Source organism: Geotrypetes seraphini, chromosome 9, assembly GCF_902459505.1.
Source record: "Geotrypetes seraphini chromosome 9, aGeoSer1.1, whole genome shotgun sequence".
Lineage (NCBI taxonomy): Eukaryota > Metazoa > Chordata > Amphibia > Gymnophiona > Dermophiidae > Geotrypetes > Geotrypetes seraphini.
The window spans coordinates 20,054,601-20,080,790 of record NC_047092.1 but is presented as its reverse complement, the minus strand read 5'-3'; the positions used below and the strand labels follow the sequence as shown (position 1 = coordinate 20,080,790).

At 47.3% G+C, this 26,190-nt stretch overlaps 1 protein-coding gene across 5 annotated transcripts in view; it reads right to left on the bottom strand.

Moving 5' to 3' along the window:
- Positions 1-26,190, bottom strand: part of KCP (kielin cysteine rich BMP regulator) — a 193,396-nt gene that overhangs the window by 143,335 nt on the left and 23,871 nt on the right. For all 5 annotated transcript variants that reach the window (XM_033958835.1, XM_033958838.1, XM_033958836.1 and 2 more), the window contains exons 4-8: positions 20,222-20,484; positions 15,198-15,381; positions 13,602-13,669; positions 11,979-12,075; positions 9,589-9,671 (exon numbers count right to left, since the gene is read on the bottom strand). In XM_033958835.1, coding sequence (XP_033814726.1) covers positions 9,589-9,671; positions 11,979-12,075; positions 13,602-13,669; positions 15,198-15,381; positions 20,222-20,484 — 695 coding nt within the window. The remainder of the gene's footprint in view (positions 1-9,588; positions 9,672-11,978; positions 12,076-13,601; positions 13,670-15,197; positions 15,382-20,221; positions 20,485-26,190) is intronic.

Below are 26,190 nucleotides of genomic sequence, written 5' to 3'. Positions count from 1 at the left end.
AAGAACCTAATTTCTCCTTCTTTAGCACTCTCCAGACCAGTAGAGGTTAACTTTACGAATGGGACGTACCAAAGCAGTCCCTCTCACGGGCGGGACCCCCGAAGGGCCGATACCAGTACACGCTCACCGAACACCGCGTCCCGACGCGCCTGCACATCAACCCGATAATGACGAACAAAGGAATGCAAGGAGGACCAAACCGCAGCCTTACAAATATCCACTGGAGGCACGAGCGACGACTCAGCCCAAGAAGCCGCCTGACCCCGAGTGGAATGAGCCTTGAGAAACTCCGGAACAGGCTGCTGTTTCAGAAGATAAGCGGAAGCAATCGTCTCCTTGATCCAGCGCGCAATAGTAGCCTTAGAAGCGCCCGCTCCCCGACGAGGACCCGCCAGGAGGACAAAGAGATGATCGGACTTCCGGAATTCCTGGGTCCGCTGCACATAAGAGCGAAGGACCCGACCGACATCCAACTTGCGCAGCTGCCGTTGCTCAGAAGAGCCCTCCCGACCACCCAAGACCGGGAGAACCACCGATTGATTGACATGAAAAGGAGAAACAACCTTCGGCAGAAAGGAAGGAACAGGCCGCAAGACGACCCGCTCCCTAGAAAACTCCAAGAAGGGAGCCCTACAAGAGAAAGCCTGCAGCTCAGAAACACGCCTAGCAGAAGTAATGGCCACCAAAAAGACCGCCTTCAAAGTAAGGTCCTTCAAAGAACAGTCGTCCAAGGGCTCGAAAGGCGGACGCACCAAAACAGAGAGAACCAGATTAAGATCCCAAGAGGGAACCGAGGGCCGTAGGGGAGGCCTAAGCAACTTGGCCGCCCGCAAAAACCGAATCACATCAGGAAGAGCCGATAAACGCTGACCTGACACCAACCCTCGAAAGGCCGACAGGGCCGCAATATGAACCCGGAGAGAAGACCAAGCCAGGCCTCTATCCAGGCCATCCTGCAAGAACTCCAGAATGTTAGGCAGATAAGCGCGAAAAGAGGTCACTCCCCGCGCCCGACACCATTCCTCAAAGAGACGTCAAACCCGCACATAAGCCCGAGAGGTAGAAAGCCTCCGGGACCCCAACAGTGTAGAGATCACCTTGTCTGAATATCCCTTCTTGCTAAGGCGACCCCTTTCAAGAGCCACGCCGTAAGACAGAAGGGAGACGGGTCGAACATGGGAATGGGACCCTGCATCAGAAGGTCGTCCGAGAGAGGCAGAGGAAGAGGATCCGCTACCAGGTGCCTCACCAGATCCGCATACCACGGACGGCGAGGCCAATCCGGCGCCACCAGCACCACCAAACCCGGATGGTGAACAATGCGAAGAAGCACTCTGCCCACCAGCGGCCAAGGAGGGAACACATACAACAGCCCCTCCGTTGGCCACTGCTGGACCAGAGCATCCAGACCCTCGGCCAGACCGTCCCTGCGACGACTGAAGAAGCGGGGCACTTTGGCGTTGCCACCCGTGGCCATCAGGTCCATCAGGGGCTGCCCCCAAGCCTGCACTATCAACTGAAACGCCTCGGCGCCGAGACACCACTCTCCTGGATCTAGAAAGTGACGACTGAGGAAGTCTGCCTGAACATTTTCTACTCCGGCTATATGAGAGGCCGAGAGGTCCAGCAGATGGGATTCCGCCCAAACCATGAGCAGAGCCGCCTCCTGCGCCACCTGAGTGCTCTTGGTGCCCCCCTGACGATTGACCTAAGCCACCGCCGTGGCATTGTCCGACAGCACTCTGACCGACTTGCCCAGCAACAGGGAGTGGAAAACCAAAAGCGCCAGACGGACCGCTCTGGTCTCCAACACGTTGATCGACCAGGCGGCCTCCTCCGCGGACCAGGTGCCCTGAGCTGAGTGACCCAAACACTGAGCCCCCCAACCCAGGAGACTCGCATCCGTCAGGAGCACCGTCCACTGCGGGAGATCCAGACCCACCCCCTGAACTAGGTGAGGGGTCTGGAGCCACCAACGCAGACTGCAGCGCGCCAAGCCTCGCAGGGGGACCGGAACATCCATCCCGTGCCTCTGGGGAGACCACCTCCGGAGCAGAGCATACTGGAGAGGACGCATGTGGGCCCGCGCCCACCTCACCACGTCCAGGGACGCCGCCATCGACCCCAAGACCTGGAGGAAATCTCGCGCCCGAGGACACCGGGACGCCAAAAGCAGGCGAATCTGAGATTGCAATTTGCTCACCCGGCCCTCTGGGAGGAAGACCCTCCCCAAAGAGGTGTCGAACAGCACCCCTAGGTACTCCAGACGCTGAGCCGGGACCAACCGACTCTTGGAAAGGTTGACCACCCAGCCCAGCGACCGGAGAAACTCCACCACCCGAGCAGTAAACCGGGAGCTTTCCTGCAACGACTTTGCCCGAATTAACCAGTCGTCCAGGTAGGGGTGTACCAGGATGCCCTCCGACCGCAAGGCTGCCGCGACGACCACCATCACCTTGGTGAACGTCCGAGGAGCCGTGGCCAGCCCAAAGGGAAGCGCACAGAACTGAAAGTGCCGACCCAAGATCGCAAAGCGCAGGAAACGCTGATGAGAGGCCCGAATGGGAACATGCAAGTAGGCCTCCGTCAGATCGAGAGAAGTGAGAAACTCCCCCGGCTGAACCGCCAGAATGACCGACCGCAGAGTTTCCATACGGAAAGAGGGAATCTTGAGAGCCCTGTTGACCCCTTTCAAATCGAGGATGGGCCGAAAGGTCCCCTCCTTCTTGGGCACCACAAAGTAAATGGAGTACCTGCCCGTGCCCCACTCCGGAGGGGGCACCGGAACAACTGCCCTGAGATCTAGCAAGCGCTGAAGGGTCTGGCGAAAAGCCTGCGTCTTCCCCGGAGTCTGACATGGAGAAGCGAGGAAAAAATCCGGCAGAGAGCGGGCGAACTCCAGGGCATAACCGTCCCGCACCACCTCCAGGACCCACTGATCGGACGTGATCTCGGCCCATTTGGGGAAAAATTCGCGCAGCCGGGCCCCCACCGGAACCAAAGGGGGCGCCGGCAAGGCGTCATTGTGCAGGACGGGAAGCGGGGGAACCGGCGGAGGGATTCCCTGCCCCCCGACGGGCCCCCCGAAAGGGCTGCATGCGCTGGAAGAACCGACCCCGGGAAAATCCCGGAGACTGGAAAGAAGCAGCCCCACGCCCAGGGCGATACTTGCGAAAATCCCGCAAACGCCCCCGGGCCGCACCCCCCCGAGACGCCGGACGGGCACGGTCCTCCGGCAGACGGGGAACTTTCGAGTCCGACAAAGTCTGAATCAACTTATCCAAGTCCTCTCCAAACAAAAACGACCCCCGAAAGGGAAATTTAGTAAGCTTAGCTTTGGACGCAGCATCCGCCGCCCAAGCGCGCAGCCACAACACACGCCTTGCGGCCACGCCAAAAGCCATAGACTTAGCCGAGATCCGCACCAAGTCATATAGAGCATCTGAGAGGAATGAGGCCGCCATCTCAATCTTCGCTACCTCCTGATCCACCAGAGACCAGTCGTCAGACTCTCGATCCAAGACCCGCTCCGCCCACCGAAACACGGCGCGAGCGACCAGTCCCCCACAAATAGCCGCCTGGACCCCAAAGGCAGAGACCTGAAAATTTTGCTTAAGGATGCTCTCCAATTTGCGCTCCTCAGAGTCCCGCAAGGCAGAACCGCCCTCAACAGGCACGGTATGCCGCTTGGAAATTGCCGAGACCACCGCATCCACGACTGGCGAAGCTAACGTAGCCCGATCCCCTTCCGGAATGGGATACAGGCGAGCCATGCTGCGCGCCAGCCGAAACGGCGTCTCCGGCGTTTTCCACTGCTCCAGAATAATATCCCGAATATCCTGATGCATAGGAAAAGAGCGGGAAACGGAACGGATCCCCCGTAACAGGGGGTCCCCCACACGCGGAGTCTCCGGCGGCGCGTCCTCAAAACGCAAAACCGAAGAAACCTGCTGAATAAGGTCAGGCAGCTCATCTTTCTGAAAAAGGCGCACCACGGACGCCTCGTCACTGGAGAACGGGAAATCCGACAACCCGCCGCCAGCTTCCGTCCCCTCCAGAGAGTCCTGGAACTCCTCAGAAGGGTCCAGGTCCTCCTCCAGACCGACCCGTTCCTCTGACCACAAATTCTCGTCCCACGACACCCGCGGACGCTTGGACAAGGGAGGCGGCGGAGGGGACGTCACGCCAGACGAAAGAGGCAAAGCCGCAGGGAGCGCGGAGGAAAACCCACCCCCCGAAACCCCCTGGGCGCAACCGGGACCCCCAGCCGTCTGAAAATAGGCTCTGCATAAAGAAAAGAAAAATTCAGGAGAAAAACCCCCCGAGGGTCCCAAGGGACTCCCTGCCACAGCAGGGGACCCAGCAGAACCTTGCCCCTGCATAGTCAAAACAGGGGGAAGGTCACCTGAGGTGGAAGACAAAATGGAGGGGCCAGACAGAGAAGATGGCGGTTTTCCCGCCAAAAAAGCTCCCTCCATAGCCTGAAGCGGCTGAGAAACCTGAATAGTCTCAGCCGCTAAAGCAGGCAAGCCGGCATCAGCTGTCAAAAAATCAGCTGAGAGGGAATCCTTCGGGGAATCCCTCCGTGGGCGGTTGTGGAAGACCGGGCTTCCCCACTGCTCCAAGCCGACTCGCGAGGCACCATCGGCGGGGAGCTCTGGGCGCCTGCAGCTGCTGCCGATGGAGCTCCACCACCTCACCGACCCAAACCGCCGAGTTCAGGCCGGCCGCGAGTGCCTCGCGGCTGGACTAAAATTGTGTCCTACTCCCCCGGAGAAGGGCACAATTGCTCCATACGCGACCTAGCTATAAAAAAGTGCTGGTTACATGAAAAAATACAGTAAAATACAGTTTTCTTAAAGGGAAACAACCCTTCAGACCAGCACTACCTCAGGATTTTTTTTTTTTTTTTTTTTTACAGAACAGACTCCACAGGCTCTCGAAGCAATATGCCTTGCTTGACTTAGGGGGCAAGGCTTACTGCTGAGGCTCCTCTAAAAAAATGTGGGGAGGTGGAGGAAGTGGGGGGAGGGACCCCGCTCGTGACCCGCCGGGTTTAACACCCCCGAGGTCGGACGAACCCCCAAACAGAGTCCGCCCAAGCTCCGTCCGGCTAAAAACAGGGACAATAAACCCCCTAAACAAATTCCAACAGCCCTACCAAGGGAGATGGGTACAGATCACTCAACACCTGCTGGAGACTGAAAGAAGACTGAGGGAAATAGAGAGGAGGGGCTAGGATATACTGTCCCAAAGTTTTGTTTTCAGTCTCCACCTGCTGGTCATGATTAGATATATACCCATTCGTAAAGTTAACCTCTACTGGTCTGGAGAGTGCTAAAGAAATGTTAATTATCATTCCTATTCTGGGTTTTTTTCAAAGAGGTCAAGGCAGATGACTCTATGCATTGTCACCTCAGTAACAACCATACAAAACTAGACAAATATACCCTCCATCCTTTTTATTAAACCACAATATCAGTTTTTAGCGCAGGAAGCTGCGCTGAATGCCCAGCGCTGCTCTTGACGCTCATAGGCTCCCTGCGCTAAAAACCACTATTGCGGTTTAGTAAAAGGGGACCATATTATAAAATATAGACAGCAGATATAAATTCAGAACTGTGCATAGTAAGTGAAGGGAAGTTTTCATCTCTGGGAATTTACCCAGTTAACTATTAAGTTATTTGGGCAAATTCCTTTGAAAACTGTGGTAATACTACCTCCACTTTGCTAAATTTAAAATAAAATCATTTTTCCTACCTTGTATGGTGATTTCATGAGTCTCTGGTTGCACTTTCTTCTTTTGACTGTGCATCCAATCTTTCTTTCAGCCTGTATGCTTCCTCTCCTCCATACCTCATTCCCTCTCCCAACTTTTTCTTACTCTCTCCCTGACCTTTCTTTCTTTCTCTCTTCATGCCCCCTTTCTTTTTTTCTGTTTCTCTTCTTTCCTTCTGTTTCCCTGCCTGCCCCCTTTCTTTCTTTCTTTCTCCCTGCCGTTCCCCAAGCCACTAACACTGCCGCTGCCATCGGGGAACAGGACCCACCAATGGATAACAGGCCCCAAAGCCGACGCTGACGCATGCTCTCCCTGCTTCGGGCCGATCAGTCTTGAGAGGAAGTTACGCCCAGCCAGGCAGCGATTGGCTGGCCCGAACTTCCTCTCCGACTGCAGAATTGACGTCGGGGAGAGGAAGACTGATCGGCCCGATAGATTAGATCGCCAAGACAAAGTGAGTCCTGGGTGATCGACTCACTTTGCTTTGGCGAGCTACTGGCGCCCCTGCCTTAGAACACTGCCTAGGACCCTGGGGGAGCCCGGGCTCCCTGTCAGCTCCGGGCCCCTGAATGCAGGACTGGTAGTACTGCCCTGATGGCGGCCCTGATGGGAAATATGAACAGCTTAATAGCCATATGTAATAAAGATAGAGAAAAAAAGAAGGGTATGCCCAAGGTCCCCCACCCAGATTAAACCACAAAATCAAAGGCACAAATCGAAGAGAAAGTGGGAGATCACGTAGCAGAGCTCCCTCTTCAGGCTAAGAGGAGGAAAGCAGCGATGGAAAGGAAGCTCCAAACCGCTCGCTTAGAGGGGACTGATTCATATGACTTTGGGGGATCCTTATAGAAGTGATAAATAGAAGTGGTAGTAGTAATTAGAATCCTATCTTGTAGGTAAATCTGCTTCATCATCTACTTAACGTGAAAGTGGGTTGGATCAGTGGCGTAGTAATGGAGGGGCGGGGGAGGGGCGGTCTTGCTAAGGGCACAGCACCCCTCCTCCTCTCCTTGCCCCATGCTTTACCCATATTTTTTGTTTTTACTTCCCCAGTGGGAGGTTGCTGCCCGCGTCGGCATCGGCGCTCTCTCTCTGACATCAATTCCGAGACCTGCGCCTAGAAAGTGACGTCAAAGGGCAAGTCAACACCGACGTGGGCATGCTGCTCACCCCCGAGAAGTTAAAAAGGTACGGGGAAAGGGAAGGCGCGCGTGGCACGGGGTGGCGGGGGAGGGGGGAGCGATGCCACCCTGTGCGCCGCTCAACCTTACTATGTCACTCGGTTGGATTATAGTTTGCAAATGGGTTCCATCAGGTATTTATGCTTATTTTATCTCTTTGCATTTTTATCTACATGGTCTGCTTTTTATTCTGATGCGTTATTGAAATGTTTGTTTTGACTCCTTGGTGTATTTTTCCAGGATACTTTTTTATGGAATTGTATGTATTGTTTTATGTGCTATGAGCCGCTTAGAGCCTCCCTGGTATGGTGGCATATAAATAAAATTATTATTATTATTATTATTATTTAAGCTTGGCGTTCATAGGTATGCCTATGTTTAATGAGATATTTAGGTTTTATTCCAGAACTCTCTCCATGATGTGGACTTGATGCAGAGCCGGCTGAAGGGACTTTTCACCCTGAGCCAACGTTTGCATTGGCACTTCCCAACCCATGATCCAGTAGCTCCCCCTCTATATGTAGGCTCCTCCCACCTATGATCCAGCAGCTCTCCCCTATCTCAAGTCTCCCCCCCCACCCCAATGCTGGTTATAAAGGTAAGGTTACCAGACGTCCTAGAAAACCTGGATATGTCCTCTTTTTAGAGGACTGTCCGGATGCCTGGACGGACTTTCCAAAATCCAGCAGTTGTCCAGGTTTTGGAAAGCTCTGGGTGTGTCTAGAGGACCTCTGAGCATGTGTGGATGACATCACATGCGTCCGCACATGCTCAGAGGCCCCCGGACACAGCCCAGAGATCAGAAATTTTAAAAATGTGGTTTTCGGGGGCGGAGCTTAGGTCAGAATGGGACAAGGCTGTGGGCGGAACGGGGCAAGGCCATGCATGTGGGATGTTATCGAAGAAAATATGGTAACCCTGTAAAAAGAGTGCCAAAATCCTGAATCTCAAATTCTCAATCCAACATCTCTCCCTCCCCATCCGCATAGAGGAGGGAAGAGAGAGGGAGAAATGCTAGACTGGAATTTTGGTGCATTTTATCACTGACACCCTGGGCCAGGGCCTCACCTGGCCCATAGGCTGAGCCGGCTCCGACTTGATAGATTATTATGGGTTTGTTTGTTTTTTTTCAAATAAAGCTTTTATTGAGATATATACACAACATAAAATATACATAGTAGATGCAGCAGCAATAAATAAAACAAGGCACAATGTGCAACATTCTGGAAAACACTCAAAGTGCTGCCAACCAAATAACATGTACAATCCCTATGAGCAAGCAACAGCAAACCACAATAGCCCCTACCCCCCCCCCCTACCCCCAGGGACAAAACACAATACCCACAACCCTTAAAAAGGTTGAGAACCATCAAAGCCCATACACTGCAGAAAACAGGAGAGGAATATGAATATGAAAACCCCCCCCATCCCCGCCCTCCCAGTTCTGCCCCAAATGTAGCTCAACCTCCAACCTCCACAGAAGCCCGAAATCTACGCCAAATGCGAGCATAGCCATGTTGTTTGCCATGTCGCAGAGCCGTTAAGTGGTAAAGAAGTTGCCATGAAAGCAAGCGCTGCTCCACCATAGCCCAGGTGGGAGAGAGTGCTTGATTCCACAAGGAGGCTAAAGCCAACCTGGCAGCAGTGAATGCCAGCTTACAAAACATAGAATCTCCCCAGGCAAGATCTAATTGATGCCAATACAATAGGGCATGTCGCCAACTCTCCGGGATCTGGATATCAAGGATCTGGGATACCCTAGAAAAAACCTCCTTCCAAAACCCACGTACCCGCCCACACTGCCACCACATATGAAGGTAGGTGCCCACCTCCCCACAGCCCCGCCAACATATTACACTCGCACCCCCCTGCCAACGTGCCACAGCCTGAGGAGTATAGTACCAACGAAAGAGGACCTTATAACCATTCTCAATCAGCAGAGCAGATATACCCGCCGAGGAAACTTCTGTCCAAATATTCCCCCAAGTGTCCCACGAAATAGGAACTCCCCAATCACCTTCCCAAGCCCTCATGTAGGGATGTGGGGCCTCCCTGCGATTAAGACACCTATAGATAACAGCCAGAATTCCCTTCCGGAGCGCTGGACCCAACAATAACTCAAAGGGGGTCTTACCCCCCCTCAAATCCCCCAGGAGACCCGAAGTCCGAATATAGTGAATAACTTGGAGGTAAGGAAACAGATCCCGGATCCTCCAGCCAAACCTACCCCGGAGCTCTGCAAAGGGTCGAATACGGCCCAAAATCGGATCCCACAGTTGTCCCACACATACCAAGCCATTAGCTTCCCAAGCAGCAAACACTCCCCCATCCATGCCCGGTAAAAAATCTGGATTATGTCTCAACGGGGTATACCAGGAATGGCGCCTGCCCTGCAATAAGCCCCCTCTGGTCTGATTCCAAACCCTCAGAGAAGTTCCAATTGAAGGCACCTCACCCACTAGTCGCACCCTGCCCAGCAGCCAGGGCCGATGCATCAAGGGCACTCCATCATTTAAACTTTGCTCTATTATGGGTTTTTTAGTTGTTTTTATTTTCTCATATTCTGTCCTATTTGTTTTTGTGATATGTAATAAATAAAGTGAATAAGAAAAAGATGGCGTGACTTACTAGGCAGGAACAGTTTAGGCAGGGGTTGGACCTAGCCAGGAAGTAATCACCATTTTGATACTGTTGTCCTTCGTACTCACAGCCTGAAAAAACAGATAACACGGGAAGGGCAATTTTAAAACAAATCAGAGTGAGAGGGAAGGAAGAGACTTTTTTTGCATGCTGTTTAATAAAAACATGCGGCTTTATTTCTGGATATTCAATACCGGGCCCTGTCTGAATACTGACTAGCCAGAAAAGCCAGTCCTTATACAGTTAAGGCCAATATTCAGCCCTTAAGCAGACAGATGAAACTGAACAAAAACTAGGATTGTGTTTTATGCAGTCAGATTACCATTATATAAAGCCCTGATTATATAAAGCCCGCCTAAAGTTAGGCCAATATTGGCATTCAACACCTCACAGTTGGCTTAAATTGAACTTAATTGAAAGTTAGACCTCTAACTCGAAAACCTCGATTCTACAAAAATTGGTGTCTAGCCCATAGCATCTACACTGAAAGTGGGCGTGGTTAGAGGGCAGGTCATGGGCGTGTTTTCAAGTTAGGGGCCTCTTTGCAAATTTGACCATGTGACTCCTTTGCTGTTGAGCCTTCATTGGCTCCCGGTTTATCTCAGGATTCAGTTTAAATGTGCATGCATTACCTTCAAAATCTTACATGGCATTTTCACTCCTCTTGTCCCTCTGCTATGGAACATTTATAGATTTTCCTATGCTAGAGGCGCTCAACAATTCAAACTCTCTCTTTCATCAGGAAAAGGAATTCAAGGAGTCAAGAACTTCAGCCTTTCTTTGGCTTTCAAATTTTCCCAATTATGGAACGAACTCCCTTTGACTTTGAGAAGCCCTAGCCCTTTCCTATTCCTCCGTAAATCTTTAAAAACTTTTTTATGCGCTAAACACTTCGAAAATTAATCCTCTTGTAATTCTTGTTGTTTCCTTTTAGAATATCTTTTTTTAATTATTGCTAACCGAGTCGAGCTTCCTCTGGTTGATGACCCGGGATATACAGCTAAGTTTTAGTTTAGTTAGTTTAGTTGAGTGGCGTTTACAAAAGCTTTGGCATAAATTGAGGACACTTAAGTGTTAGGATCCTGAGCACCACCTAAGGATGCGTGATTCTATAATACGCACCTAAGTTTTATAGAATCGGTGCCGACATTGGCGCCTAACTATAGGTGGACTTTATAGAGTCAGGGACTTAGGGCCTGAATCTTTAAACAGCGCCTACCGCACGTCATTCAAATTTAGGCACTGTATGTTGAATCATGCCTACCTTTTTCACTCAACTTCTACGGAACATTTTATTTCCGACTGGCATTTTTATCCACGTATCTTTCCCATAGGACTTCACAGGGACCCCTGAAGAAGACATTCTGTCGAAACACGGACCGTGTTGGGTCCAAGGTCCAAAGCTTTTCAGCGGACTGCGTCCTAGAGGTTTTTAAGTGGTTTGCCAAGTTTTAATTTTATTCTAATGTTAATAAAGTCCATCTCAGGAACATCATTTCTCCCCATTGTTTTTTTGAATCGAATTAGGAACCGGTAGGCATCTACAACCTAGGCCCTGGTATATTAGGCCAGGATTTTCCTGGCCTAATTTACTGATGCCTAAATCATTCTATGCTCAAACTCCACCCCTAACCATGCCCACTTTTTGGGACGGCACCTCACCGTAGGCATTGGCAAGTGCTACACCGATTTCTTAAATTAATCATTTTTAAATTTGTTATTAATTGGATTTTAATGGTGTTATCAATTATCACGCCAATTAAAATAAATTAAGTTCCATGCGGTACTTGACTAGGTGCCCTTCATAGAATCAGGCCCTTAACCGCATAAGTACCAACTCCACTCTGACTCCACCCAATGGCTGCCCATAACAGAGCCTGTGATTAGAGGGGGATATTCAATGGCAGTGGCACTATCCACGTGTCACTAAATATCCCTGTAAAGCCCAGTGCAGGTGGTTTAACTTGGAAGGACTCTCTTGCCTGCCTAAATCCCTTTGAATATCGCCCCCTATGGGTCTAGTGCAAAAGTAGCAGAAATTGCACTTAGAATGAAGCTGTGGGTATTTGTGCTGGTTCAGAAGCAGGTGCAAATGTCCGCGTATCGAGTCATGCCTTTGATAAAACACCCATGTAAATCGCCCAAAGCGCACCCAGCATATACCTACACCCAGGCGGTATAAAATGTATCATCTTCGAGTTTACCTTTATGTTCATATAATGGAAACAACTTAAAAAAATTGTGCCCTACATGTGCACTGCCTGTGCATGTGTGAATATTTCCTAGACTCTAGAAGAGCAACCATCATCATATGCATTTATAAATGTCACCCAGTCATGGAACAGCCATCTTCAGCTGTGTATATCTATAAATGTTACCTGGTCTGCAAATGGGACAGCAATCTCCAAGGGGGGTGTATTGATCCAAGCAGTTCAGATCTGGGCAAACTAGGCCATCACATTGCACATTACCATTCTAAGAGAAAAGGGATGGACATTGACTTAGAAATACCCTTGTTTTAAGGATTCATTCTGTTGCTAAGTGACCTATGGACATGAACAGTTGAGTGGGTTTGTAAAAACATGTTGGCTTGCTTTTTTTTTTTTTTTAAACCTTATGAACAAAAGTTTGACGGAGAGAGTGGAACGGCGTGAATTTGACTCTCTTGATTTTACGTCATAAAATAAGAGAGGAAACCTCTCCAGGACTTCAAAAAGGGGAGGGAATGAAGCGCTGTGGAGAGGAACATGGTGCCGATGGCAGCATCTGGGCCCGATTGCCACGGAGAAGGGTGGAAAAGACCAGCAGGAGAGTCTGGTTCTACCAGGGGTGGTAAGTTGGCATTGGATTTTAACAGTACTAAAAAGAGTTTGTTAATGGGAGAGAAAGAGGAGTCAGAAAATTCAAAGATAATTTTGGGAAAGACTTCTGCGGCGCTGAGAAGGTGGAGAGGGGGGGGGGCATCAGGAGCACATTGCAAAACCACCACTTATGAATAAATATGAATTGTCAACTTATCTGATTCAAACTTGTGCTGTTTAAAACTCGGCCCCCGACACGTGGCCGTGTTTCACAGTTGCTGCATCAGGGAGCCAGAATTTGTTCATGAATGTATATGGTACTATGCACCTGCTTTGAAGTTTGTCCTAGAGCTCCCTGACGCAGCAACTGTGAAACATGGCCACGTGTCGGGAGCCGAGTTTTAAACAGCACTAGTTTGAATCAGATAAGTTGACAATTCATTTTTATTCACAAGTGGTGGTTGTGCAATGTGGTACACAACATTTATGTGCTATGATAAAGATTTAAGTGGACCACAAAAGTTGCTTTTCTTCATGGTCGTTCCTTTGAAATGACTATTTCTAGAAGCACACTTCATGCAGCTAAAATTTGTGGTGTATTGTTTAATTTTGGGGTCTGCGGGATTTTCAGCTATTCGTTGTGACAATTTATTCACCAGACACTACATTTAATAGTAAAAATTTCTCCTTGTATATATCTGAGCAGATGTCTCTAAACAGTGTGGTATATTGCCTCTTATTCCTTTCTTTTGGAACGTTTATTGATTCTCCTTTGCAAAAGGTATCCAACAATTTAAAGGATTAGAGGAGTCAAGATCTTCAGTCAGTCTTTGGTCTTTAAACTCTCTCAACTCTGGAATGATCTCCCCTTTTTGTTTTTAAGGCGTTCCAGTTCGTTTCAATTTTTCCGTAAATCTTTAAAAATGACTCTATTTGCCAAACATTTTTGAGAATTCATTCTTTTACAATTTTGCTATTACCTTCTATTTATCATTTGTAAATCATTCCCTGTTTATTTAATTGCTGTAAACCGAGTCGAGCCTTCTCAGAATGAGGACTCGGTAGACAAAGTTAAGCTTTGGTTTAGTAAAAGCTAAGAATGTACAAAGAAGAAAAACGGGAAGATGGTGTGAAAGAGAACATGAGACATGCAGAAAGAGAGCCATCGTAAGGAGAATCCTGTATCAGAACAGCACTTACCAAGCAGCTACAGCTGGTACAGGGCTCTGGCCTCCAGGTCTCTCCTTCTTGGTGCCCATCAGGACATCCTGGATTAAGAAAACCGGCCAACAAAGATCATGGATGAGAGAGAGGGAGACAGAGGGATCCATAATCAAGTCAGCACAACTGCAGCACTCCGATGGCACGGATCCTTCTCTCATCCTCCCAAACTTAAAGACCTCTATTTATTTATTTATTCAATTTTTCTATACCATTCTCCCAGGAGCGCTCAGAATAGTTTACCGTATTTTCTCGCATATAACGCGCGCGTTATACGTGGTTTTTACAAACCGCACATACCCTTGCGTGTTATACGCGTGAGCGCGTTGTACAAAATTTTTTTTACATAGTTCCCCCCCCCCCCCCCGACGCCCGATTCATCACCCGGAAGGAGCGCTCACACTCCCACCCCGAAGGACCGCTCGCACCCCCACCCGAAGGACCGCTCGCACCCCCACAGCCTCCCCCCCCCATGGAGAAGCTGTCTACCTTGTTTCCGGTTGCCAGCCCAGCTGCTTCCTCTGTCGGCAGTCCTGCCCCTTCTCAGAGCCCTGTGCTGCGCTGCTTCCTCTTCAGGCGGTCCCGCCCTTTCTCTGATGTCAGAGAAAGGGCGGGACCGCCGGAAGAGGAAGCAGCACAGCAGGGCTCAGAGAAGGGGCGGGACCGCCGGCAGAGGAAATAGCTGGGCTCGCTGGCATCCGGAAACAAGGTAGGCAGCTTCTCCATGGGGGGGGGGGGGGGGGCTGTGGGGGTGCGAGCGGTCCTTCAGGTGGGGGTGCGAGCGGTCCTTCGGGGTGGGAGTGCGAGCGCTCCTTCGGGGTGGGGGTGCGAGCGGTCCTTCAGGGTGGGGGTGCGGGTGCGTGCGAGCGGTCCTTCGGAGTGGGGGTGCGAGCGGTCCTGTGGGGGGGGTGAATCGGACGTCGGGGGGGGCATCAGGCTTTCAGGGTAGGGACAGGACTTCAAGGGGGAAAGGAGAGTCGGGGCGGGCGAAAAGAGAGTCGGGGTCTCCAGAGGAGAGTCGGGGAGGGCGAAAGGAGAGTCGGGCAGCATGCGCGGTATACGGGTGTGCGCGGTATATAAAAATTTCTGTACATAAATTTGTGTTTTTCGCGCGCTATACCCGTGTGCGCGTTTTACACGGGTGCGCGTTATCTACATGAAAATACGGTACATGAATTTATTCAGGTACTCAAGCATTTTCCCTGTCTGTCCTGGTGGGTCACACTCTAATGGGCCTGGGACAATGGGGGGGATTAAGTGACTTGCCCAGGGTCACAAGGAGCAGTGAGGCGGGTGCGATGTGATGACATCACGCGGATGCGGGTGACGTCATCACGTGGCATGCGCTCCTGCCCGACAGTGATGTGTCCCAAGCTTTTCAAAACCCGGACAAAGTCCATAGGTCATAGGGTTTTGAAAAGTCGTCCGGACCCCTGGACGTGTCCTCAGACGGAAGACATAACTCTAATCTTGGGTGAATCTCTTCATAAAGATGGTTAATAAATCCCCACGAATAAACACACGTAATTGTTGATCTCTGCTCGCAAATTAGATCTAAACAAAACCTCAGCTTACCTAAGCACCGAGGCCGATCCTGGTGGAGCGAGCACTTGATTTCACCTTTGACACACACACAGAGGGTGCATCCATCTTTAACCCAGCTGTCGTCGTCCGTGTACTCCTTCCCCTCCCAGGAGCACACAGGCCGCCTGCACTCACACGTCTCCAGGTACTTGACACGGACCAGAAGATCCATGTTCTAAACATCCACAGACAAACAGAATTACCCATGATAGGAATATTCCAAACAAGAGCAAATCAGAAACAAGGAAAGACCTCTAGTAGTAAGTGGAGGGGGGGGGAGGTTGTTATAATCGCATGCATTGTTGCCTTGAACTTTGTTCATAAGGCACATTGGCAAATGAAATAAATAAGGTTATAATCAAGTACTAAGCCAAGGGGTTAGCGTGCTCTCATGAAGCAAATCATATTGCTTTGCTGTACTTATAACATTATTGGGACTGTAGGAAGAAAAACGGATTTCATTTTAAAATCAAAGCATGATTTATGTTTCTGGTTAGGCAAGAAGCAGCTGTGCCCTGGAATCTGCTTGCATTTCCTTTTCAAGTGTAAATATTGCGTTTCAGATATGTTTCTAATTATACTGATATCACAATGCTGCGTTTTAAAGGTTCCCTTCTTTTCAGTCCCTCTGCCTTTTGTTCGCAGCAAAACCGAACTGCACAGTTGACCATTTTAGCTTTGCCCGTCTGAAGTGATTTTCTCCCCACCCAAACTGGGACGTCTTTTACCGAGAGCCCAAAACTGGTAGTCAGATTCCTGTTAATATCCACCAGAGCTCTGAATTTCCCGGGAGAGAGAAAAGATTACAGAAGGGTCACAGCAGGGGCATAGCCAGTAAAGCCAATGTGGGTGGGCCTGAGACCAAAGTGGGTGGGCACACACTTTGCTGCCCCTCCCCCCTCCCCCAATTCAATAATACCTGAGCTCGCAGAGATCCCCAAGCCCCACCAGCTAATGAAGGCCTGCTCTGGTAGCCCAGAACTCTTCCGCGCTCAGCGCAGCCATCAGCATCCATGGGCTACTGCTAACCTGGCTTTCTTCCATCCTGTGGATGCAGCGAGTGTGGGAACGTTAACAGTGATCCGTCAACTGCGCGCAGGACAATGGTGCGCTCCATACAGCGGATACTATTTTGTCTTTTTGGGAGTTACAAAGTAACCCTATTTTTTAATGGGGGGGGGAACCCCCCCTCCACTACTCTTACAATATTCACTTGTTGTCGGTGCACCATTCATAACATCCGGAGCACAGCGGCTTTAGCTGGTGGGGCTCGGAGATTCCCGCCAGCCTTAACAAGGGAGCCACAATTTTGGGCTGGCCTGATCTCGAAGTGGATGGGCTCAGCTCACCTGAACCCACCCTTGACTACGCCACTCGGTCACATGGACCTGTGAACAGGAGTACACAAACGGATCACACGACTCTAGGGATACAGTTTTCCATTACAAAGAGTAACGACGACCATATTGAGAATATTATTGGATCACGAGCTCTCCTACCACGATCAGATTAGCTCCGTAGTCAAGAATTGTTTTTACAAACTTCGTCTTATCAGATCTTTAGCTAAAGTTTTAGAACCTAAAGCTCTAAATATTTTAATTCACTCTTTGATAATCTCTAGGTTGGATTACTGCAATACATTATACCAAGGCATAACACAGAAAGAAATACGAAGGTTGCAAATTATACAAAACACTGCAATAATATTACCAATTCAAAAAAAATATGATCATGTCACCCCTCTTTTGCGAGAAGCGCATTGGCTACCGATCCCACTAGAATAACATATAAAATTGCGCTGCTAACATTCAAAATTCAGAAAACTAATACCCCAAAATTTTCATATCGATATTTAATACCTTATTCTCCAGCTAGATCTCTTAGATCAGCAGATCAGTATTTGCTGACCATTCCATCATTGAAAGTGATTGGCACTAGAAGAACTGTAACCTTTTCTATTTTGGGACCTCAGATCTGGAACAAACTTCCAACCTCTTTACGCGCCGAAACCTCTTTAGAGAAATTTAAAAGTAATTTAAAAAGCTACCTTTATAAAGATGCATATGAATCTTAGATTAGATAATTTTTTCTCTTTTTATGATCCTCCTACTAACTCTTAGATTAAGCTTTCTTTTAAATATGTATTTTAGACCAAGTTTCACAAAAAATCAATGTTTGTTTGTTTGTTTTACCCTTCCTAATGTTGTTCTTCCCTAAATGTTTTTTTTTTTTTTTTAAACAAATGTAGTTTATCCTTTATTCCTTATGTATTTTTAAACATCTATGGATATGTTTGTATGTTTATTGTTCAAATGGTTTTATTTATTTCCCCAAATTTATTTTTTGTTATACGCATTGAAAATATTTGATATTGCGTTTAAATCAAAATCTCAATAAACTTGAAACTTGATTGTGGATCATTTATCAGGAAGATCCAGCTACATCCCGTAAATCTCATCTAAGCAGAATACAGCACTGCCCTGTGGACCACTAATTATTTTATTCTGTTAATCTCCCACCAGTCAAAATACTACTTCTTACTTTTAAAGTTCAATCTAATCACATTCCATCCTTTTCAGATAGGATGTTAATCCCACACAACCCACATAGGACGCTATGCTCCACCCAAACACATCTTTCAGCGGTCCCCTCAGTCTGCCAATTGGTTTATGATACAACACGTAAAACAGTCTTTTCTGTAACTGCTCCAACATTGTGGAATACTTTCGGCCTCTTTTACAAAGCCGCACTAGCGGCTGCGCTGGCCCCGAAGCCCAGAGAGATTTAAAGGGCTTCGGGGCTGTTGCCGCGCGGCTTTGTAAAAGAGGCCGATTACCTCTTACCCTGAGACAAGAAAAGAATCTCAATCATTTTAAATCTAATCTTAAAACGTTTCTTTTCAGAGATGCTTTTGAGATCTATACTTAGTTTTTTGTTCAAAAAAACTCAGCCAACAGGCCTTACATCAAAGACTCCCTTTTTACTTTTTGTTTTTTTCTTCCCCTTTCTTTTATTTTAAGCAATGTAGCTTCACTATTTGCCCATGGGTATCATGTTGCGTCTGTATTGTAAATGCGTCTGTTTATGCGTCTGTATTGTAATTGTTTATGCTTTCCCTTTATGTTATATATATATATATATTTTAAACTTTTTAACACTTTGTATTAATTGGAAACCGTTTTGATTATAAAAGTGGTATATCAAGACTTAAATAAACTTGAAACTTGGAAGGAATAAAGTACTGTCCTACGAATTACTTAATGGAAAATTGGATATTACTAATAATTGGAAAGATCATAGTAGGCTGAATTTTAATTTTGGGTGGAATTCATTATGTCACATATATAGAATGGAAAGATCAATAGCGATACAAAATGGAAATTATAATAATTTTATTAAAATTTGGGAGCCATTAACGTCTTTTTGTCATGATTAAATGCCATTTTTCTATTAGTCATACAACATATAGTATTGGGAGGGGGGAGGGATACAAATATAGGTTTCTTATTATGAATGAAGGGCTTTGAGGGAGGGTGGGAAGAGGGTTACATTTGTATGTTTAGATTATAATGATAAGATATGCAAGTGCTCTGATTAATTGTGTTTTTTTATGATTTTTGTACACTTGATGAAAGTTTTAAAAATGAATAAAGAATTACAAAAAAAAAAAAAAAAAAAAAGGAAAATTGGATAACAAGTACGACCGCACAAAATCAATGGAATGAAGTACACTTCTCCCTCCATATTCGCGGTTTCGATTATTTGCGGTTTTTCGCTTGCTGGCTCCACCCCCCAAATTACTTCAGCTTGCATAGAGAAATCACTGATTCCAAGCGTTTACAGAGAAAATTGCCAATTCCCGGCACTTTCTTCACCGTGTTTTGCCTCTCCTTTAGGAACAGGCCAGGTCTCCCACCATGTTAGAAACATAGAAACATAGAAAGATGACGGCAGATAAGGGCTACAGCCCATCAAGTCTGCCCACACCATTGACCCACCCTTATAATTCTACTGGCCCCCTATACTCTACTGACCTGCTCTATTAAGTCAATATCCTAGCGATATTATTCGCAGTTTCACCATATTCACGATGGTTTTTAATAGAAAACAGTGAAGAACATATGAAAAAGTTATTTGCGGTTTTTCTGTATTTGTGGTTCTGTTAATCCCCTATCACAGCGAATACGGAGGGAGAAGTATAGTTGATTTTTTTTTTTTTTTAATAAGTCCCCAGTTTTGCTAAATTTTACCCTCAGACTGTATTAGGTGGAATCTAGTCATGCCTAGTCTCTATTTCAATAATAAATCTTCTATTTTACTTCACTATTCTTCGTGTGGTCATACTTGTGAGCACTGTTTTATTGGGCCTCTGTGTTCAGTCTTGTTACGAGCAACCACTGCTTGGCACAATGGTGTATTGCTCCGTGGAACTGGGAAGACGATGGGTCAAAGGGATCTTATCGATCCTCTTTTTCTTTTCCTATGGCTTACTGAAGAGAGAATCATGGCTGATATACCATCAGTCTCAGATGAAGAGGACAAATCACTGGGCCACGGATCACTAAGTGGCTGGATTTTGCACCATCACTTGGGATTAATGATCGGAAGGACCGAGCACGGACAAGATGGAGGGTCAGTGTGAGCGCCCAGACAGAAGTAAAGCGAGAGGCTGATTCTGAGCTGAACGGGGAAGGGAAAGGCCAAATACGCAAAAGCTTAACTTTATTTGAATCTTTATTTATTTAACCCAGATCTGGACAATGTTGTCTGGTTAATTTTAGGCTTGCTATTTAGCTGACCAAGAGTTACACAGGTACTCTGAGTCTGTTGACCATCGGTGTTGACTGGCTAAAGTTAAACTGTGTCCCAGGACATCCTCTCCCTGCACAGTGCCCACACATTTCGGTAGTCATTTGTTAATGGGAGAGAAAGAGGGAAAGTTATCCGGAAAAACCTTTGAATGTGGACTTCTTATGGACTGGAAGGTCTACCAGATTTCCATAGGCTCCTCCTACCTGTGTTTTGACCATGTCCAACATATTGCTCAGGCTCTCCAACTGCTCCTCCAGCCTGTGCAGCCGTTCCTCCTGTGTGGCCTTGGGAAACAGAGACCTTCCCGTCCCTGGGAATGATGCAGGCTCACTTTGATGCTCTTGGTAGTTGTGGATATTGGAGGGGGGCTGGATCTTCAGTGGCGTGGGAGCTTTGTGGTCCACAGACTGCTCTAACTGGTCCATGTACCTCTCTTCTGCCATTGTGTAAGGAAGGGACAGAGAGTCTGGAAAACAGAGATCGATTAAGGGATAAACCAGGTTCTGCCAGAGATGAAGACTAAGAGGTCCCTTTGGAAAGGGAGTAGGATGACAACCAAGGTCTCTCCAAGTTAGATTGTAAGCTCTTCTGAGCAGGTACCATCTTAAATGTCAAAATAAACATGCCTTTTAGCGATATAGAAGTGATAAATAGTAGCGGGGTCCCTGTGAAAGAGGGTGATCCCAAGCCTGCCTCAAGCTAAAGGAGATCTAGCCTGATTGGGTTTTAGGTACCCCTCCCCAGTTTTTATTCTGGGCCTCTAAATGTCTAACACCAGCACTGGTTTTAACTCCAATTTACCCCACTACATCTAATTTAGGGAGAGAACTAGGAAGAGATGGTGCCTGAGGAGAGGAGAGATGGTACCCACGGATGGGAGGGGAGAGGAGAAGAGAGTAACATTTTTCCAAAAAAGTAACCCCCCTCTTCTACGAATCTGCGCTAGCAGTTTCTAGCGCGGGGAGCTGCGCTGAATGGCCCGCTCTTCTCCTGACGCTCATAGGAGCTCAATGAGCGTCGGGAGTAGTGCAGGCCATTCAGCGTAGTTCTCTGCGCTAAAAACCGCTAGCACGGTTTCGTAGAAGAGGGGGTAAGTCTTTAAAACTTTACGAAAAATAATGTACAGATCTTATTTCTAATGGAAGACTGTTCCACATCTGAACAGCCTAATATGAAAAATATCGTACCATCTGACTCTTCCTAATGAGTCTAAAAACTGTTGGAAACTGAAGTTTAAAACTACAGTTACTCCGTGTGGTAATAAAGGTCCCCTTTTATGAAGCGCGTTAGGCTTTTTTAATCGCCCGCTGCAGCGGTACTAGCGCCAACGCTCAAAGAAATTCAAATGAGCGTCGGAGTTTTTACCGCCACAACCAGTGATAAAAAAGCTTAACTTGGCTTCATAAGAGTGGGGGAGGGGGAATTAGCTGGAACACTTAAGAGTGATGTTCATTGTTTTGGAGCATTATCATGTTATAAAAAATAACTGTATACAAGCAGAATATAAAAAAAAGATAGTATAGCCACCAAAAGCTATTCATAAAGTGAATCCCACTACCAGAGACTTAGTAAAGCGGGTACCAAGATAATTACGGAGAAAAGACTTCAGTGTTTCCTGAGGACAAACTCAGGAAACTGCTATGACAAGTGCAAAGTTGTCATAGAAAACACATCCTTGGTCTAAGAAAAACTCCGTTAAATTTCAGTAAATCAAGTTCCCAAAAATAACGGCTCCTTTTACAAAGCTGCGCTAGGGCCTTAACGCGTGGAATAGCACGCGCTAACTGCTACCGCCTCCTTTCGAGCAGGCGGTAGATTTTTGGCTAGCGCGCACTATAGCGCACGCTAATCCGGTGCGTGCGTTAAAAACGCTAGCGCGCCTTTGTAAAAGGAGCCCTAAGTAATTTCAAAAATTATTTAAATAGAGTAGGAAGCTCGCGCTTATCTCCATAATATCTTGGTATCCTCTGGTGTACGAAAGATCACCGCAGCGCAGTTGAACGTAACCACCCGGTGCTATTTCTTTCAATTTAGCATTGCACGGGGGACACTCTTAGAATTCCCGACAGGCCCTTTTTTGCCATCATGCTGCATCAGGGGAATTTATTTGAAAAACGAGCTACGGCTTCAAAAATCTTCTCACTGGTTTCACCACATTCTCCGGCACCAAATTCCAGAGTTTAATTACACATTGTGCAAAGAAATATTTTCTCCGGTTTGTTTTAAAATCTACTACTTAGTAGCTTCATTGCATGCCCCCTAGCTCTAGTATTTTTTGATAGAGTAAACAAGCGATTCAAATCTACCCTTTCCACTCCACCCAGTATTTTATAGACCTCCATCATATCACCTCTGAACTGTCTCATCTACAAGCTGAAGAGCTCTAGCCGCCTTAGCTTTTCCTCATAGGGAAATCGTTCCAACCATTTTATCATTTTTGTCGCCCTTCATTGTACACGCCTTCCTCAATATTCGTGGGGGTTAGGGGCAGAGCCGGCCCGCGAATATTGAAAATTCACAAATAACTTTTGGGCCGACTCTGACCTCCTCACCCACCTCCCTTCCGCCTTCCACCCCCCCCCCCCCCCCCCCAATATCCTGGACCTTACCTGGTGGTCTAGCGGTCTTTCGGGGCAGGAGCGATGGTCCTACGTTTCTGCCCCGTACAGATCACTCATACCAAATGATTGCCATGAGTTCCCGTAGTCTCTCGAGACTACGACGGGAACTCATGGCAGCCATTTTGGATGAGTGATTTGCAGGAGGCAGGAGCGATGCAAGGGCATTATAGCATTTTCATCTTTGTTTTCCATTCCTTTCCTGATAATTCCTAACATTCTATTTGCTTTCTTAGCCACTGCCGCACATTGAGCTGAGGGTTTCAACGTATCCTCAACAATGACACCTAGATCTTTTTCCTGGGCAGTGACTCCTAATGTGGAACCCCTTGCTCAAATTAAAAGTCATCTACCATTTTGAGACGCAGTCTCCCAAGGTCCTCTTGCAATTTGTTTTCTAGGTTACAGAGACGTAACTGCTTTCTGAGAGACCAAACACAGGTGTGGAGAGGCTGTCACTCTTGCTGGGTCTGCGGCTCACCGTCCGAAATCAGATTTATGTGCAGGCCCTAACAGTTCTGCTGGTAGCCAAAGATTTCATCTCCGAACCATGTGACCAGTTCTCAGCAGTTCTCTAATGCACTCTTGCCCCATAATCCATTAAGCATTCATCCACAGAATTTTGTGCTCTGAGAATGAGGTAGAAATCTCAGCTTCCCCATGCTCAGCCCCCTTTGGCTCTACTGCCCTGACTGCATTGCCTCTGAACTCGAGAACTCTTCCCAGGGGAGACACTGAAACTTCAGCTTTCCTCTTGGAATCTGCTTATCCCGTCCTCTCTGCGCTGTGACCCACCTCTGAGATAGCTTTAAGAACAGACTCCTGCTTTTGCTAACTTCCTGCAAGCACTGCAGTAGCCAGAGCAGCCCACTGTACTCCTTTTAAGCTCATAGTTGATGGGGAGTCAGAAGTCAGAGGAGCCTGAAGATAGCAGAAAAGCTGTGAGTCCTGGAGGCAAGTCTCAGCGCCTTCCCTAATGCACTGGAAAGGAGGGAAAGGCCTATGTGTATCTCAGATCAAATTTATTTCCCAGATAAGCAAGTTTCTAAAGTGCTCTGATAAGGGTAATGAGGCGGAAAAGTCTGCAGGGAGCATAACTCAGGCTTTGTAGCCAAGTTCTCACAGACAATGACTTCCTTTCACAAAGCAAAGCCAGACGGTGGCCACCAAGTCCCTATGTGGTAAACAGACAATTCGATCTGTGGCTTTCTGCATCAAGGGGTATCAGAGAGACACCTCCATAACCACAGCACTACAGCCTTAGGGAATGACAGAGTAGGGTTACCTTAATGCTCCAGCAAAAGAAGGATGGATTGAGTCATCCGGGTTTTACTTCCATTGGATGTCTCAGTCTGTTCTCCTTACTTCCATTGCTTTTAGTGACAGTAAAACCCAGATGTCTCAATCTGTCCTCCTTACTTCCATTGCTTTCAACAGAAGTAAAACCCAGATTTCTCAGTCTGTCCTACTTACTTCCGTTGCTTTCAACAGAAGTAAAACCCAGATGTCTCAATCTTTCCTCCTCACTTCCATTGCTTTTAGTGAAAGTAAAACCCAGATGTCTCAATCTATCCTCCTTACTTCCATTGCTTTTAGTGAAAGTAAAACCCAGATGTCTCAATCTTTCTTCCTCACTTCCATTGCTTTTAGTGAAAGTAAAACCCAGATGTCTCAATCTTTCCTCCTCACTTCCATTGCTTTTAGTGAAAGTAAAACCCCGATGTCTCAATCTGTCCTCCTTACTTCCATTGCTTTCAACAGAAGTAAAACCCAGATGTCTCAGTCTGTCCTCCTTACTTCCGTTGCTTTCAACAGAAGTAAAACCCAGATGTCTCAATCTTTCCTCCTCACTTCCATTGCTTTTAGTGAAAGTAAAACCCAGATGTCTCAATCTTTCCTCCTCACTTCCATTGCTTTTAGTGAAAGTAAAACCCAGATGTCTCAATCTTTCCTCCTCACTTCCATTGCTTTTAGTGAAAGTAAAACCCAGATGTCTCAATCTGTCCTCCTTACTTCCATTGCTTTTAGTGAAAGTAAAACCCAGATGTCTCAATCTTTCATAAGAACATAAGAACATAAGAAGTTGCCTCCGCTGGGGCAGACCATAGGTCCATCCTGCCCAGCGGTCCGCTCCCGCGGCGGCCCATCAGGCCCATTGCCTGAGCAATGGTCTATACCTATCTATATCCCTCAATCCCTTTTTCTTCTAGGAATCTATCCAAACCTTATTTGAAACCATTTAATGTTTTCTTGTCTACAACAGCCTCTAGAAGCGCGTTCCATGTATCCACCACCCTCTGAGTGAAAAAGAACTTCCTAGCATTTGTTCTAAACCTGTCCCCTTCCAATTTCTCCGAGTGCCCCCTTGTGCTTGTGGTGCCCCTTAATTTGAAAAATCTGTCCCTGTCTACTTTTTCTATGCCCTTCAGGATCTTGAAGGTTTCTATCATGTCTCCTCTAAGTCTTCGCTTCTCCAGGGAGAAAAGTCCCAACTGCTTCAATCTGTCTGTATATGGGAGATTTTCCATTCCCTTTATCAGTTTAGTTGCTCTTCTTTGTACTCCCTCAAGTACCGCCATGTCTTTCTTGAGGTATGGCGACCAGTACTGGACACAGTACTCCAGATGAGGCCGCACCATTGCACGATACAGCGGCATGATGACTTCTTTCGTCCTGGTCGTAATACCCTTCTTAATGATACCCAACATTCTGTTTGCTTTCCTAGAGGCTGTGGCGCATTGCGCCGATGCCTTCAGTGTTGCGTCTACCATCACTCCCAGGTCTCTCTCCAGGTTACTGACCCCTAGTGTTGGAACTACCAGATGTACAATGTTATACCCTTTAATCCGCTGTATGTACAGTCTCTCTTTATTGTAACTACAGTTTATCTATATTGTAACTACAGTTTCTCTATATTGTAAACCACTTCTCTTTATTGTAAACCGCCTAGAAGTCGCAAGATAGTTGGCGGTATATAAAATAAAGTTATTATTATTATTATTATTATTATTATTATAATAGTGGTGTTCCCCCCATTTTGTATGTGAACATCGGGTTTTTTTTCCCCAAGTGCATGACCTTGCATTTCCCCACGTTGAAGCTCATCTGCCATTTTTCGGCCCACTTTTCCAGCTGCGTTAGATCCTTTTGGAGATCTTCGCAGTCTTCCCTGGTTTGAGCCCTGCTGTATAGTTTGGTGTCATCTGCAAATTTAATGACCTCACACTTGGTTCCCGCCTCTAGGTCGTTTATGTAGATATTGAACAGGAGCGGTCCCAGCACCGACCCTTGCGGAACTCCGCTCGTGACCCCCTTCCAGTCTGAGTAGTAGCCCTTTACGCCAACCCTCTGCTTCCTGTTTGCCAGCCAGTTTTTGATCCATCGGTGGACCTCCCCTTGTACCCTGTGGTTCCATATCTTTTTAAGCAGTCTCTCGTGTGGCACCTTGTCGAAGGCTTTTTGGAAGTCAAGGTAAATGATGTCTATAGATTCCCCTTTATCCACCTGGCTGTTCACTCCCTCAAAGAAGTACAATAAGTTTGTGAGGCATGACC